Here is a 17,357-nt window from a genome sequence, read left to right as displayed (position 1 = left end):
CAGAACAGAGAGACACGGAGGACCGAATTACAAAATAATAAATTTATTTACAAACACAAAATAAACACCACAACTGAGGACGCTCAACCCTATAAAACAGGCGAGGAATAACAAACTAACTGACGAAAACAAAGAGCGACTAACAGCCGAAGATAAACTAAAGCGTCGTGCTAACATGAGTTAAGCTAATGCTACAAACAAAGCAGAGGCAAAACAACTGACTCAAAACGCGAGTCGAGTAGTACATCTAAAAAGCTAACACTTAGCTGAGATAAACTAAAGGAGGGGGAAGCAAGGCTGGTGGTGTCTGAACTGCCGAAGACCTGTCGTGACGAATCCAAGGTGTATGCAGAGTAGCTCCGTGCTGTGAGTGAAGTCGACAGAGTAGAAGAGCTCCGTGGCTGCAGGGGATTCAACTGCACAGAAGAACAGGTTATTAGGAGTTGAACAGCAAAGCGTAGAAGCAAGGCATGTGCAGCGATCGAAATACTAACTGTTACTGAACACAGTCCGGCACTGGACAGCAGGCTGGAGGCTCCTTAAATGCAAACTGCTGCAGCCACTAACTCCGCTCAGCTGCGTCTCATCCGCTGATCAGCAATTAGCCATACCTGATCGTCCTTACACCACCAGCCGAGTGCACGCACTCCTAAGAGCAAAGAGAGAGAGAAAAAAGAGAAAGAGGGAGAGAGCTGCCACTAACCACTGGCAGAGGTGGATGGCGTGACACTCATAAGTAATTATATGTTACTCAGTAAACTGTCTTGAGAAAAACTTTACATTAAATTACAAAATGAAACAGTGTAAACTGCACATTATAGACGACTAACATAATCCACTAAGGTATAAAAACAATCTCCCAAAGAAAAGAGAATCCCTTTTAAGGATAAAAAATGTGGATGACTGTATATAAACAATGCAACAAAGGTGGTTCATTAAGGGCCTCACACAGGGCACCAACATGTTGGTTTGTACGGCCTCACACGGGGCACCATAGCGTCTCACTTTTGGGTTTTAGAACTTATTCCTGTGCCAGTCTGTGGAGGTGTTGTAGCAGTTGTTGGCCGTTTCTCAATATCGAGAACGCTTAAGAACAGACTTGGGTTCTCGTAGAGTTGTTCTTAGAAGTTGTTCTTGGAAGAGCTTTCTTGCAAGCTCAAAAGTTCATAAAAACACAACTGACTGTTTTGGGATGGACGATGCATTCTTTCGGGTATTGCATGACCCGCCTCAGCAGAGCAAAGCATTCTGAGGCGTACCAAAGGGTTTCCTGTTGGATGTACAGTAAACCACTCAACAAGTGCATCCGATTGCTGATGTACATCAATAATGAAGTAACTGTTTAAAAACAATAACAAGGACAGTTGCTCAATACTGATTTAACATTTGTCTTTTTTCCCTCTGTGGTTTAATCCTCACAAGGCTGGTTTGTCGGCCATATATAATAAACCAACCGTCATTTTTAATTTGTGGGGTTTACTGGTTGGTGGATGTTAAGATAACAAGAGCAGTAAATGAGAGTTTGTAAATCAGAATTAAAGGAAAAAGATGAACTGGGCATTAATTGTAGCTACGATTGGTATGCTTTACCGAGAGGCGGAGGAGGAGGCTGCCCAGCTGATACCGAACTGCATGCTGGGATATCTCCACTCAGAATTTCACGCAAGTCACCAACCGATGCATCCTTCGAAAAACAGCCGTGTCGAGAAAACTTTCGGAAATGTTAACCGTTCTTGGTAAAATGCGAACTTGTGTATTGGGACAGTAACTTGACCGCTAAAGATGACGTTCAATGTGTGTGCCAGAAAGCAAGAACATACAAGAATGCATATTAACAGAGCAGAGGTTACTTTAAGACTTGATTTATCAAACTAGCATTGTTTTAATTACTTTAGTTTCAGTTAATAACTGTTGTATAACAAACATGAAATACTTTTTTTATTGCTTTACACAAACTTTAAGCATTGATGTCTGTGTGCAGATTGTTATATCGGAGTCATCAAAAGAGCCCATCCTTAAAAGAACCCCAAATTTAATCAACAATGAATGACACACATTAATGGTCAGAACAGGACATCCAGATATGCTGTGCAGTAAGAGTCAAATCAAAGTGACATGGTAACACCAGAGTAATATATACAGCAAAGAAGTGACAGTTCAGCAGTGAATAGAAACAAACATTGATGTAGAAATGTGACATGAAGTAGAAAAAGACATGTGACAGTGTAACAGTCTGAATGTAGTGTAGTATGAATGAATCCAATAACAGTCCTGGGTGTGGTGGTGTCACCGCCACTGTGGGGAAAGTTAGCGTCCATGTTGAACAAAGGCTTCCACTGCTGTTATACAAGCTGACGGCGGTCGGCACAGAGGTCCTTAGTTTTGCATGTGCTAAAACGTTGGCATGTGTGGATCTTTATACAGGTTTGTGGGTATAATTCATCATTTACAAACAGTTTTCACTCAAAATATCTCCATAAAAACTCTTCAGAGGTTTAATCTCGAGAAAAAAATCTTAATCTCTAACTGCTCTGTTCACAACGACTATTGAAGATAATATCTTTAGTCTATCCTTAGGGCCAATGAATGGAAACAGACTCTCAGTGAACTTTTCTCTGAAAGTGTGTATGTGTGTTTTTGCGTCAGCATCTAAGAAAGACAGAGTTCCTCTGTCCCAGTCAAGCTTCACTCGGACTTTCCTGAGCTTCTTTCGCACTTCAATAGTAATGGCAGGATGTGGGGATGACCTTGCAGAGTAACCTTGGTCACTGAACTTTATTCTCCAATGTCCACTTTGGCTTTTTCCCTTTCTGTGGAAAGATTCTGCTATCACACCCAGTGTCCAGCCTTTCCTGTCTCCAACATCAACATCCCAGCTGTGAATCCCTGAGTTAAAACCCTGTGAGCCCAGGACAAAGAAAAGAAAATCAAACCTCTCTGGATTATGAGGAAGCTGCTTCCTCTCTCCAAGTCTCACACTGGTCAGATCATCAGACAAGTTGAGGTGTGGATTCGCAGAGTTTGGATCCAGAATCACAGGACAATAGGAGACCATGTCCTTCATCTTGTTCCAGATGTTGAAGCTCAGGTTGCCCAGATGTTTGGCCTGGTCTATCAGAGCTCCTGGGGGCAGCTTTGGATCCTCCAGTATGAGGCGCTGCTGGACTCGTTGCACTGCAGCCTTGTAGTTTCTCAAGAATGAGGCGTCTTTAGCTCTCAGCTCCTCCTCTGTGGCTCTGACTGTTTCTGAGAGAGCATCTATCTCTCTGCTCAGAGCTTTCATCTCCTCCTTCATCCTCTGCCTCTTCGGCTCCCCTTCCTCCCTCAGCGCACACAGCCTCGCTTCCTCTTCCTGTTTTAGAAACTGCTGAAGCTTCTTAAACTCCTCCTTAATCTGCCTCTCTGTGTGCCGGGCCTGGACCTTAATATGGTCTGCTGTTTGATCAAACTTCGCTTGAACTAGTTTTAAACGCCTTATTTTCTCCTTTAGAGGCTCCAGATGTTCCTGAAGTTTCTTCTTGTGTTGTCCTGCTGCTTCATCAATGGGTCTGAACGTGTGGTTGGTGTGTGTTTCTGAATCCCTGCAGACCAGACACACCGGCTGCTGATGGTCCAAGCAGAACAGTTTGAGTTTCTCCGAGTGTAAAGGGCAGGAATCCTCTGAAGATGTCTGATCTCGCTCCAACAAGAAGGTGTCACACAGGTTCTTCAGGACCCGGTTTAAAGGTGGAGAAATCTGTGAAGAAACTGTGTGACAAACTGGACACTCGCGTGCTCCTTTCTGTCTCCACCAGTTCTGCAGACAGTCTCTACAGAAGCTGTGTGTACATGACAGTAGAACAGGCTCTCTGAAGACTTCATGACAAACTGTACAGGAGAGATCCTCCTTCAATTTGGAAGCCATTTAGTCCCAGAGTACAGCTGAAAACACAACAAACATAAAGTCAATGACCACACCTCTTCCTTCATCACAAACTTTGCTATTCAGCCTCTTACCACTACATTGCATCTTTGCCCTGATCCATTTAAATGCTGTTCTAAAAAATAGACCAGCAGTGACGTTGCGACCGTGTTTACTTTCGGTTTTCATTAAAACAAAACTTAAGGAAAAAAATACAGAGGATATAACCTCGGTGTCCTCAATGGTGGCTACGGCCCTGTTTGCTAACATGTACTTTTTTCTTTGAATCCTGTTTGTTTCATAGTTCAGGATGAGAGTTCAATAAAAACCTTTGACTCAAAATCTGTTTTTAGAAAGAGTTCTCACAGTAAGCTCCAAATACACTTGATGTAAGATTAATTACGTTAACATTTCCTGTAAACTATTGACAGCAAAAAATATTGATGTGATGTACAACTAAAGGTTGGCATTTGAAAACAGGCATGTACAGCTTCATTATGAAAAGCCCTTTTTATGATTTTTTTTCCCCCCATCAGAGCTTCACTGATTTCTGGGATAATCTGTCTGACAACATAAAGCTTTGGTTCCTGTTGTTATACCTACTTTCAGTGTCTGTAGAGTCCGCAGTTTGTCGTAGCAGAGTTATAGTTTTCCTCTTTGGTTGCTGAACTGACTGTCACAGTCTACACCTGCCTCGTCTTAGTAATTTTACACTAACCCTGCCTCGGCTCCACCCTGCCTGCTGGCCACTCCCAACTCAGTGCACCTGTGTACACAAGTGGCTTTCATCCAATGCAAAACTTTCCAGCACTCACTTCTGTAGATCTGCACATCTATCTAATAATCATTACCTGTGTTGTGTGCTCATTGTTACGGGACGTGTTGAGTCTCAAGTGCAGAACAGAGAGACACGGAGGACCGAATTACAAAATAATAAATTTATTTACAAACACAAAATAAACACCACCACTGAGGACGCTCAACCCTATAAAACAGGCGAGGAATAACAAACTGACGAAAACAAAGAGCGACTAACAGCCGAAGATAAACTAAAGCGTCGTGCTAACATGAGTTAAGCTAATGCTACAAACAAAGCAGAGGCAAAACAACTGACTCAAAACGCGAGTCGAGTAGTACGTCTAAAAAGCTAACACTTAGCTGAGATAAACTAAAGGAGGGGGAAGCAAGGCTGGTGGTGTCTGAACTGCCGAAGACCTGTCGTGACGAATCCAAGGTGTATGCAGAGTAGCTTCGTGCTGTGAGTGAAGTCGACAGAGTAGAAGAGCTCCGTGGCTGCAGGGGATTCAACTGCACAGAAGAACAGGTTATTAGGAGTTGAACAGCAAAGCGTAGAAGCAAGGCATGTGCAGCGATCGAATAACTAACTGTTACTGAACACACTCCGGCACTGGACAGCAGGCTGGAGGCTCCTTAAATGCAAACTGCTGCAGCCACTAACTCCGCTCAGCTGCGTCTCATCCGCTGATCAGCAATTAGCCATACCTGATCGTCCTTACACCACCAGCCGAGTGCACGCACTCCTAAGAGCAAAGAGAGAGAGAAAAAAGAGAAAGAGGGAGAGAGCTGCCACTAACCACTGGCAGAGGTGGAGGGCGTGAAACTCATAAGTAATTATATGTTACTCAGTAAACTGTCTTGAGAAAAACTTTACATTAAATTACAAAATGAAACAGTGTAAACTGCACATTATAGACGACTAACATAATCCACTAAGGTATAAAAACAATCTCCCAAAGAAAAGAGAATCCCTTTTAAGGATAAAAAATGTGGATGACTGTATATAAACAATGCAACAAAGGTGGTTCATTAAGGGCCTCACACAGGGCACCAACATGTTGGTTTGTACGGCCTCACACGGGGCACCATAGCGTCTCACTTTTGGGTTTTAGAACTTATTCCTGTGCCAGTCTGTGGAGGTGTTGTAGCAGTTGTTGGCCGTTTCTCAATATCGAGAACGCTTAAGAACAGACTTGGGTTCTCGTAGAGTTGTTCTTAGAAGTTGTTCTTGGAAGAGCTTTCTTGCAAGTTCAAAAGTTCATAAGAACACAACTGACTGTTTGGGATGGACGATGCATTCTTTCGGGTATTGCATGACCCGCCTCAGCAGAGCAAAGCATTCTGAGGCGTACCAAAGGGTTTCCTGTTGGATATACAGTAAACCACTCAACAAGTGCATCCGATTGCTGATGTACATCAATAATGAAGTAACTGTTTAAAAACAATAACAAGGACAGTTGCTCAATGCTGATTTAACATTTGTCTTTTTTCCCTCTGTGGTTTAATCCTCACAAGCCTGGTTTGTTGGCGATATATAATAAACCAACCGTCATTTTTAATTTGTGGGGTTTACTGGTTGGTGGATGTTAAGATAACAAGAGCAGTAAATGAGAGTTTGTAAATCAGAATTAAAGGAAAAAGATGAACTGGGCATTAATTGTAGCTACGATTGGTATGCTTTACCGTGAGGTGGAGGAGGAGGCTGCCCAGCTGATACCGAACTGCATGCTGGGATATCTCCACTCAGAATTTCACGCAAGTCACCAACCGATGCATCCTTCGAAAAACAGCCGTGTCGAGAAAACTTTCGGAAATGTTAACCGTTCTTGGTAAAATGCGAACTTGTGTATTGGGACAGTAACTTGACCGCTAAAGATGACGTTCAATGGGTACGCCAGAAAGCAAGAACATACAAGAATGCATATTAACAGAGCAGAGGTTACTTTAAGACTTGATTTATCAAACTAGCATTGTTTTAATTACTTTAGTTTCAGTTAATAACTGTTGTATAACAAACATGAAATACTTTTTTTATTGCTTTACACAAACTTTAAGCATTGATGTCTGTGTGCAGATTGTTATATCGGAGTCATCAAAAGAGCCCATCCTTAAAAGAACCCCAAATTTAATCAACAATGAATGACAGACATTAATGGTCAGAACAGGACATCCAGATATGTTGTGCAGTAAGAGTCAAATCAAAGTGACATGGTAACAGTAGAGTAATATATACAGTAAAGAAGTGACAGTTCAGCAGTGAATAGAAACAAACATTGATGTAGAAATGTGACATGAAGTAGAAAAAGACATGTGACAGTGTAACAGTCTGAATGTAGTGTAGTATGAATCCAATAACAGTCCTGGGTGTGGTGGTGTCACCGCCACTGTGGGGAAAGTTAGCGTCCATGTTGAACAAAGGCTTCCACTGCTGTTATACAAGCTGATGGTCGTCGGCACAGAGGTCCTTAGTTTTGCATGTGCTAAAACGTTGGCATGTGTAGATCTTTATACAGGTTTGTGGGTATAATTCATCATTTACAAACAATTTTCACTCAAAATGTATCCATAAAAACTCTTCAGAGGTTAAATCTCGAGAAAACAACACAATACGTTTAATCATCCTAATCTCTAACTGCTCTGTTCACACTGACTGTTGAAGGTAATATTTTCAGTTTATCTTGGGGGTTAATGAATGGAAACAGACTCTCAGTGAACTTTTCTCTGAAAGTGTGTATGTGTGTTTTGTCAACAGCATCAATGAAAGACAGAGTTCCTCTGTCCCAGTCCAGCTTCACTTTGACTTTCTTGAGCTTCTTTCGCACTTCAATAGTAATGGCAGGATGTGGGGATGACCTTGCAGAGTAACTTTGGTCACTGAACGCTATTCTCCAATGTCCACTTTGGTTTTTTCCCTTTCTGTTGAAAGATTCTGCTATCACACCCAGTGTCCAGCCTTTCCTGTCTCCAACATCAACATCCCAGCTGTGAATCCCTGAGTTAAAACCCTCTGAGCCCAGGACAAAGAAAACAAAAGAAAACCTCTCTGGATTATGAGGAAGCTGCTTCCTCTCTCCAAGTCTCACACTGGTCAGATCATCAGACAGGATGATGTATGGATGAGCAGAGTTTGGATCCAGAATCACAGGACAGTAGGAGACCATGTCCTTCATCTTGTTCCAGATGTTGAAGCTCAGGTTGCCCAGATGTTTGGCCTGGTCTATCAGAGCTCCTGGGGGCAGCTTTGGATCCTCCAGTATGTGGAGCTGCTGGACTCTTTGCACTGCAGCCTTGTAGTTTCTCAAGAATGAGGCGTCTTCAGCTCTCAGCTCCTCCTCTGTGGCTCTGACTGTTTCTGAGAGAGCATCTATCTCTCTGCTCAGAGCTTTCATCTCCTCCTTCATCCTCTGACTCTTCTGCTCCTCTTCCTCCCTCAGCGCACACAGCCTCGCCTCCTCTTCCTGTTTTAGAAACTGCTGAAGCTTCTTAAACTCCTCCTTAATCTGCCCCTCTGTGTGCCGGGCCTGGACCTTAATATGGTCTGCTGTTTGATCAAACTTCGCTTGAACTAGTTTTAAACGCCTTATTTTCTCCTTTAAAGGCTCCAGATGTTCCTGAAGTTTCTTCTTGTGTTGTCCTGCTGCTTCATCAGTGGGTCTGAACGTGTGGTTGGTGTGTGTTTCTGAATCCCTGCAGAGCAGACACAACGGCTGCTGATGGTCCAAACAGAACAGTTTGAGTTTCTCCGAGTGCAAAGGGCAGAAATCCTCTGAAGATGTCTGATCTCGCTCCAACAAGAAGGTGTCACACAGGTTCTTCAGGACCCGGTTTAAAGGTGGAGAAGTCTGTGAAGAAACTGTGTGACAAACTGGACACTCGCGTGATGCTTTCTGTCTCCACCAGTTCTGCAGACAGTCTCTACAGAAGCTGTGTGTACATGACAGAAGAACAGGCTCTCTGAAGACTTCATTACAAACTGTACAGGAGAGATCCGCCTTCCATTTGGAAGCCATTTAGTCCCAGAGTACAGCTGAAAACACAACAAACATAAAATCAATGACCACACCTCTCCCTTCATCACAAACTTTGCTATTCAGCCTCTTACCATGACATTGCATCTTTGCCCTGATTCATTTAAATGCTGTTCTAAAAATAGACCGTGTTTACTTTCGGTTTTCATGAAACGAAACTTATGGAAAAAAATACAGAGGATATAACCTCAGTGTCCTCAATGGTGGCTACGGCCCTGTTTGCTAACATGTACTTTATTCTCTGAATCCTGTTTGTTTCATAGTACAGGATGAGAGTTCAATAAAAACCTTTGACTCAAAATCTGTTTATAGAAAGAGTTCTCACAGTAAGCTCCAAATACACTTGATGTAAGATTCATTACATTAACATTTCCTGTAAACTATTGACGGTGAAAAATAGTGACTTTATATACAACTAAAGGTTGGCATTTGAAAACAGGCACATTCAGCTTCATTATGAAAAAGCCCTTTTTATGATTTTTTTTTTCCCCATCAGAGCTTCACTGATTTCTGAAGATAATCTGTCTGACAACATAAAGCTTTGGTTCCTGTTGTTATACCTACCTTCAGTGTCTGTAGAGTCAGCAGTTTGTCGTAGCAGAGTTATAGTTTTCCTCTTTGGTTGCTGAACTGACTGTCACAGTCTACACCTGCCTCGTCTCAGTAATTTTACACTCACCCTGCCTCAGCTCCACCTTGCCTGCTGGCCACTCCCATCTCAGTGCACCTGTGCACACAACTGGCTTTCATCCAATGCAAAACTTTCCAGCACTCACTTCTGTAGCTCTGCACATTTAACTAATTATCAATACCTGTGCTGTGTGCTCATAAGTAATTATATGTTACTCAGTAAACTCTATGTCTTGAGAAAAACTTTACATTAAATTACAGAATGAAACAGTGTGTACTGCACATTATAGACGACTAACATAATCCACTAAGGCATAACTAAAAGTGAAAGCCCTAAGAGTAAAATCACAGGCCAAGACGACAGCAGCTCAGCCCGGAAGGTCTCAGCTCTGAAAGGATGAGAATGAGTGCCCAGGGGCCCTGTCCTTTTGGTGCGAGTGTCCTCATGGAGGCATTGAGACTGTCTGGTCTGCAGACCATGAGTTACAGGCTGGTGAGAAATGCCTGAGTGGTCTCAAGACTCAAAAGTCCTAAGGTTTTCAACATGTCTGTCTCCATCCTCCAGCGACCTGGCTCAGCTCCTGGCCCACATAGGGTCTTGGTACCCATTAAATGTTGTAAAACAGAAATCCTCGTAGATTAATGTTAGTGAATCTGCTTTGCTAAAAAGTCAGCAGGAGGTTCAATTTGATCTTAGGTTCCAAACTCCACACTCCTCTTTGGCAGCTGGCAATGCAACATTTGTCAGGTTAACCTGTTAGCTGAACAGATGGCTAACTTGTTGTCTCAAACAATGAAAAGCGCACAAAAAAATCGTCATCAACACGTAACTACGGAATGAATACACCACTTGATGTCGGCTTTTCTTAAAAAACAAAAAAAATGAATCTCCCAAAGAAAAGACAATCCCTTTTTTAAGGATTAAAAGTATGGATTGCTGTATATAAACAATGCAACAAAGGTGGTTCATGAAGGGCCTCACACGGGGCACCATAATGTTTGGGTTTTAGAAGGAGGTATACACGATCACCATTATGTTAGGTTTTATAGAGAGCATTTTGGTTGTCACATTGACATTATGATTATCTTGAATTGATTATTAATATTAGTCAACAAAATTATTAAACTGAGTTTCAGAAACCATAGGCACTACCATGAACTCATTAATTTTTCCCTCTGTGGTTTAATCCTCACAAGCCTGGCTTGTCGGCGATATATAATTAGCCAAACCGTCATTTTTAATTTGTGGGGTTTACTGGTTGGTGGATGTTAAGATAACAAGAGCATCAAATCAGAGTTTGTAAATCAGAATTAAAGGAAAAGGTGAACCGGGCATTAATTGTAGCTACGATTGGTATGCTTTACCGAGAGGTGGAGGAGGAGGCTGCCCAGCTGATACCGAACTGCATGCTGGGATATCTCCACTCAGAATTTCACGCAAGTCACCAACCGATGAATCCTTCGAAAAACGGCCGTGTCGAGAAAACTTTCGGAAATGTTAACCGTTCGTGGTAAAATGCGAACTTGTGTATTGGGACAGTAACTTGATCGCTAAAGATGACGTTCAATGGGTTCGCCAGAAAGCAAGAACATACAAGAATGCATATTAACAGAGCAGAGGTTACTTTAAGACTTGATTTATCAAACTAGCATTGTTTTATTTACTTTAGTCTCAGTGAATAACTGTTGTATAACAAACATGAAATACTTTTTTTATTGCTTTACACAAACTTTAAGCATTGATGTCTGTGTGCAGATTGTTATATCAGAGTCATCAAAAGAGCCCATCCTTAAAAGAACCTCAAACTCAAGTGTTGAAGCAGTTCAGGACAAAATCAAAAAGATACAAAACAACATACATCAACAATGAATGACAGACATTAATGGTCAGAACAGGACATCCAGATATGTTGTGCAGTGAGAGTCAAATCAAAGTGACATGGTAACACCAGAGTAATATATACAGCAAAGAAGTGACAGTTCAGCAGTGAATAGAAACAAACATTGATGTAGAAATGTGACATGAAGTAGAATAAGACATGTGACAGTGTAACAGTCTGAATGTAGTGTAGTATGAATCCAATAAGAGTCCTGGGTGTGGTGGTGTCACCGCCACTGTGGGGAAAGTTAGCATCCATGTTGAACAAAGGCTTCCACTGCAATGTTATACAAGCTGACGGCGGTCGGCACAGAGGTCCTTAGTTTTGCATGTGCTAAAACGTTGGCATGTGTAGATCTTTATACAGGTTTGTGGGTATAATTCATCATTTATAACAGTTTTCACTCAAAATATCTCCATAAAAACTCTTCAGAGGTTTAATCTCGAGAAAACAACACAATACGTTTAATCATCCTAATCTCTAACTGCTCTGTTCACACTGACTGTTGAAGGTAATATTTTCAGTTTATCTTGGGTGTTAATGAATGGAAACAGACTCTCAGTGAACTTTTCTCTGAAAGTGTGTAAGTGTGTTTTTGCGTCAGCATCTAAGAAAGATAGAGTTCCTCTGTCCCAGTCCAGCTTCACTCGGACTTTCTTGAGCTTCTTTCGCACTTCAATAGTAAAGGCAGGATGTGGGGATGACTTTACAGAGTAACCTTGGTCACTGAACTTTATTCTCCAATGTCCACTTTGGATACCTCCCTTTCTGTGGAAAGACTCTGCTATCACACCCAGTGTCCAGCCTTTACTGTCTCCAACATCAACATCCCAGCTGTGAATCCCTGAGTTAAAACCCTCTGAGCACAGGACAAAGAAAAGAAAATCAATCCTCTCTGGATTATCAGGAAGCTGCTTCTCCTCTCCAAGTCTCACACTGGTCAGATCATCAGACAGGATGAGTTTTGGATGAGCAGAGTTTGGATCCAGAATCACAGGACAGTATGAGACCATGTCCTTCATCTTGTTCCAGATGTTGAAGCTCAGGTTGCCCAGATGTTTGGCCTGGTCTATCAGAGCTCCTGGAGGCAGCTTTGGATCCTCAACCAGGAGGTGCTGCTGGACTCTTTGCACTGCAGCCTTGTGGTTTCTCAAGAATGAGGCGTCTTCAGCTCTCAGCTCCTCCTCTGTGGCTCTGACTGTTTCTGAGAGAGCATCTATCTCTCTGCTCAGAGCTTCCATCTCATCCTTCATCCTCTTCCTCTTCTGCTCCTCTTCCTTCCTCAGTGCACACAGCCTCGCCTCCTCTTCCTGTTTTAGAAACTGCTGAAGCTTCTTAAACTCCTCCTTAATCTGCCCCTCTGTGTGCCGGGCCTGCACCTTAATATGGTCTACTGTTTGATCAAACTTCGCTTGAACTAGTTTTAAACGCCTTTTTTTCTCCTTTAAAGGCTCCAGATGTTCCTGAAGTTTCTTCTTGTGTTGTCCTGCTGCTTCATCGATGGGTCTGAACGTGTGGTTGGTGTGTTTTTCTGAATCCCTGCAGACCAGACACACCGGCTGCTGATGGTCTAAGCAGAACAGTTTGAGTTTCTCCGAGTGCAAAGAGCAGGAATCCTCTGAAGATGTCTGATCTCGCTCCAACAAGAAGGTGTCACACAGGTTCTTCAGGACCCGGTTTAAAGGTGGAGAAGTCTGTGAAGAAACTTTGTGACAAACTGGACACTCGCGTGATGCTTTCTGTCTCCACCAGTTCTGCAGACAGTCTCTACAGAAGCTGTGTGTACATGACAGAAGAACAGGCTCTCTGAAGACTTCATGACAAACTGTACAGGAGAGATCCTCCTTCCATTTGGAAGCCATTTAGTCCCAGAGTACAGCTGAAAACACAACAAACATAAAGTCAATGACCACACCTCTCCCTTCATCACAAACTTTGCTATTCAGCCTCTTACCACTACATTGCATCTTTGCCCTGATTCATTTAAATGCTGTTCTAAAAATAGACCAGCAGTGACGTTGCGACCGTGTTTACTTTCGGTTTTCATGAAACGAAACTTAAGGAAAAAAATACAGAGGATATAACCTTGGTGTCCTCAATGGTGGCTACGGCCCTGTTTGCTAACATGTACTTTTTTCTTTGAATCCTGTTTGTTTCATAGTACTGGATGAGAGTTCAATAAAAACCTTTGACTCAAAATCTGTTTTTAGAAAGAGTTCTCACAGTATGCTCCAAATACACTTGATGTAAAATTACTAAGCAACATTAACATTTCCTGTAAACTTTTGACAGTAAAAATAGTGACTTTATATCCAAAAAAAAGTTGGCATATGAAAACAGCTACATTCAGCTTCATCAGAGCTTCACTGATTTCTGAGGATAATCTGTCTGACAACATAAAGCTTTGGTTCCTGTTGTTAAACCTACCTTCAGTGTCTGTAGAGTCAGCAGTTTGTCGTAGCAGAGTTGTAGTTTTCCTCTTTGGTTGCTGAACTGACTGTCACAGTCTACACCTGCCTCGTCTCAGTAATTTTCCACTAACCCTGCCTCGGCTCCACCCTGCCTGCTGGCCACTCCCAACTCAGTGCACCTGTGCACACAACTGGCAAACAAACCTTGCAACAATCACCAGGAGTGATTCATAGTACGAGATTTTGGTCTTCGCTAGAAATAACTTTAAGAAATAGTTTCTTTTGCAACCACTGATAATTGTGTATTATTGTTGACAAGATCACATTCTGTTAATCTATTGTAAGCTGCTGCATTTGTTTTATTTTGCTGAACCACTGTGTTCACCACTGTATGTTTTTATTCAATGCTAAGCTAGTTTACTTTCAGTTAACTGCTTCAACCATCAGAAAGACCAGAATACCGTTGAATCAAATTACTGATTACTGTAATAGTTACTAAACTCAGCTCAGAGAGCTTCAGCTATTTAATGGGACGGCCACTTGGGTTCCCTTGTTCTCCATATGACCATATGAAAGTGTCCCTGTCCACCATCTTGTCTTCTCTCTCTCTCTCTCTCTCTCTCTCTCTCTCTCTCACACACACACACACACACACACACACACACACACACACACACACACACACACAAAGATTGTTAATTATTAATAATGTCAGTAATTAATTTGAGACTGATATTGTAATATGTGCTTGTTCTCTGATGTCAGAGTGGTGCCCCTAGGTTTATTAAACTCAGTTTCATAACAATTGTTGATTTATATTAATAATTAAATAAAGATATTTATTCATGTTGATTTCATGACCGAATTTCACTTATAGAACCCAACATTGTGGTGCCCCGTGTGAGGCTCTGCAAAACCCAACATCAGCCTCATTGTCCAGGTGCACTGTCCAAATAAGTTAATGCACAAGCACTGGTACACAATGTTGAAAGCCTCCATAATTGAGATATATGATTAAAATTAAAGGAAGGTTTTGAATGGCCAGTTGTGTGCACAGGTGCACTGAGTTGGGAGTGGCCAGCAGGCAGGGTGGAGCTGAGGCAGGGTGAGTGTAAAATTACTGAGACGAGGCAGGTGTAGACTGTGACAGTCAGTTCAGCAACCAAAGAGGAAAACTATAACTCTGCTACGACAAACTGCTGACTCTACAGACACTGAAGGTAGGTATAACAACAGGAAGCAAAGCTTTATGTTGTCAGACAGATTATCCCAGAAATCAGTGAAGCTCTGATGGGGGGAAAAAATCATAAAAAGGGCTTTTTCATAATGAAGCTGAATGTGCCTGTTTTCAAATGCCAACCTTTAGTTGTATATAAAGTCACTATTTTTCACTGTCAATAGTTTACAGGAAATTTTAATGTAATTAATCTCACATCAAGTGTATTTGGAGCTTACTGTGAGAACTCTTTCTAAAAACACATTTTGAGTCAAAGGTTTTTATTGAACTCTCATCCTGTACTATGAAACAGGATTCAGAGAATAAAGTACATGTTAGCAAACAGGGCCGTAGCCACCATTGAGGACACCGAGGTTATATCCTCTGTATTTTTTTCCTTAAGTTTCGTTCCATGAAAACCGAAAGTAAACACGTTCGCAACTTCACTGCTGGTTTATTTTTAGAACAGCATTTAAATGAATCAGGGCAAAGATGCAATGTAGTGGTAAGAGGCTGAATAGCAAAGTTTGTGATGAAGGGAGAGGTGTGGTCATTGACTTTATGTTTGTTGTGTTTTCAGCTGTACTCTGGGACTAAATGGCTTCCAAATTGAAGGAGGATCTCTCCTGTACAGTTTGTCATGAAGTCTTCAGAGAGCCTGTTCTTCTGTCATGTACACACAGCTTCTGTAGAGACTGTCTGCAGAACTGGTGGAGACAGAAAGCATCACGCGAGTGTCCAGTTTGTAAGACAGTTTCTTCACAGACTTCTCCACCTTTAAACCGGGTCCTGAAGAACCTGTGTGACACCTTCTTGTTGGAGCGAGATCAGACATCTTCAGAGTATTCCTGCACTTTGCACTCGGAGAAACTCAAACTGTTCTGCTTGGACCATCAGCAGCCGGTGTGTCTGGTCTGCAGGGATTCAGAAACACACACCAACCACACGTTCAGACCCACTGATGAAGCAGCAGGACAACACAAGAAGAAACTTCAGGAACATCTGGAGCCTTTAAAGGAGAAAATAAGGCGTTTAAAACTAGTTCAAGCGAAGTTTGATCAAACAGCAGACCATATTAAGGTTCAGGCCCGGCACACAGAGGGGCAGATTAAGGAGGAGTTTAAGAAGCTTCAGCAGTTTCTAAAACAGGAAGAGGAAGTGAGGCTGTGTGCGCTGAGGGAGGAAGAGGAGGAGAAGAGTCAGAGGATGAAGGAGGAGATGGAGGCTCTGAGCAGAGAGATAGATGCTCTCTCAGAAACAGTCAGAGCCACAGAGGAGGAGCTGAGAGCTGAAGATGCCTCATTCTTGAGAAACTACAAGGCTGCAGTGCAAAGAGTCCAGCAGCGCCACATACTGGAGGATCCAAAGCTGCCCCCAGGAGCTCTGATAGACCAGGCCAAACATCTGGGCAACCTGAGCTTCAACATCTGGAACAAGATGAAGGACATGGTCTCCTACTGTCCTGTGATTCTTGATCCAAACTCTGCTAATCCACACCTCAACCTGTCTGATGATCTGACCAGTGTGAGACTTGGAGAGAGAAAGCAGCTTCCTGATAATCCAGAGAGGATTGATTTACTTGTCTCTGTCTTCGGCTCACAGGGTTTTAACTCAGGGATTCACAGCTGGGATGTTGATGTTGGAGACAGTAAAGGTTGGACACTGGGTGTGATAACAGAATCTTACAACAGAAAGGGAAAAAACCAAAGTGGACATTGGAGAATAGGGTTCGTTGCTGGATTTGGTTACTCTGCAAGGTCATCCCCACATCCTGCCATCGCTATTGGAGTGCAGAAGAAGCTCGAGAAAGTCAGAGTTATGCTGGAACGGGACAGAGGGACTCTGTCTTTCTTTGATGCTGATGCAGAAACACACATACACACTTTCAGAGAAAAGTTCACTGAGAGTCTGTTTCCAGTCATTAACACCTTAGATAAACTGAAGATATTATCTTCAACAGTCAGTGTGAACAGAGCAGTTTACCGCTGTGCCGACGACTATCAGCCCGTATAACAGCAGTGGAAGAATTTGTTCAACATGGACGCTAACTTTCCCACAGTGGCGGTGACACCACCACATCCAGGACTCTTATTGATTTCATTCACACTACACTACATTCAGACTGTCACATGTCTTATTCTACTTTATAGGATATTTCTACATCAATGTTTGTTTCTTTTCACTGCTGAACTGTCACTTCTTTGCTGTATATATTACTCTACTGTTACCATGTCACTTTGATTTGAATCTTCCTGCACAGCATATCTGGATGTCCTGTTCTGATCATTAATGTGTGTCATTCATTGTTCATCATTATTTTATATCTTCTAACTTTTGTCATTTCCTTAAATTTGGGATTTTTAAAGGATGAACTCTTTATATCATTAAAATAGAATGATCTCTGGGGTCGCCGGTAGCGCAGCGGCAGTGCGCGTGACCCCACGTATTGAGGCTCAGTCCTCGCGCGCGGGCGGCCCGGGTTCGCGTCCGGCC

At 42.4% G+C, this 17,357-nt stretch overlaps 4 protein-coding genes across 4 annotated transcripts; 1 reads left to right on the top strand and 3 right to left on the bottom strand.

The window, feature by feature from the left end:
- Positions 1–276: 276 nt before the first annotated feature.
- Positions 277–3,904, bottom strand: LOC306823038 (nuclear factor 7, brain-like; the record flags this gene model as incomplete). The annotated part of the gene is made up of 2 exons (XM_079342403.1): positions 277–416; positions 2,836–3,904. 2 exons carry the CDS (start codon positions 3,902–3,904, stop codon positions 277–279), a joined length of 1,209 nt encoding a protein of 402 aa, XP_079198529.1.
- Positions 2,313–8,666, bottom strand: LOC306823037 (nuclear factor 7, brain-like; the record flags this gene model as incomplete). Its single annotated transcript, XM_079342402.1, has 3 exons — positions 2,313–2,514; positions 7,305–8,541; positions 8,634–8,666. 2 exons carry the CDS (start codon positions 8,664–8,666, stop codon positions 7,321–7,323), a joined length of 1,254 nt encoding a protein of 417 aa, XP_079198528.1. The 3' UTR covers positions 2,313–2,514; positions 7,305–7,320.
- A 3,044-nt stretch (positions 8,667–11,710) lies between these two features.
- On the bottom strand, positions 11,711–13,750 carry LOC306823036 (zinc-binding protein A33-like; the record flags this gene model as incomplete). Its single annotated transcript, XM_079342401.1, has 2 exons — positions 13,665–13,750; positions 11,711–13,116 (listed from the first exon to the last, which is right to left on the bottom strand). Exon 2 carries the CDS (start codon positions 13,097–13,099, stop codon positions 11,711–11,713), a length of 1,389 nt encoding a protein of 462 aa, XP_079198527.1. The 5' UTR covers positions 13,100–13,116; positions 13,665–13,750.
- A 1,030-nt stretch (positions 13,751–14,780) lies between these two features.
- Positions 14,781–16,877, top strand: LOC306823035 (nuclear factor 7, brain-like; the record flags this gene model as incomplete). Its single annotated transcript, XM_079342400.1, has 2 exons — positions 14,781–14,868; positions 15,445–16,877. The coding sequence occupies exon 2, from the start codon at positions 15,462–15,464 to the stop codon at positions 16,875–16,877; it is 1,416 nt and encodes a 471-aa protein (XP_079198526.1). The 5' UTR covers positions 14,781–14,868; positions 15,445–15,461.
- Positions 16,878–17,357: the final 480 nt, after the last annotated feature.

This window comes from Symphodus melops (assembly GCF_947650265.1).
Source record: "Symphodus melops genome assembly, chromosome: 4".
Classification (NCBI taxonomy): domain Eukaryota; kingdom Metazoa; phylum Chordata; class Actinopteri; order Labriformes; family Labridae; genus Symphodus; species Symphodus melops.
Note: the sequence above shows the minus strand (reverse complement) of the source record. Positions and strands in the feature narration are given on the sequence as shown.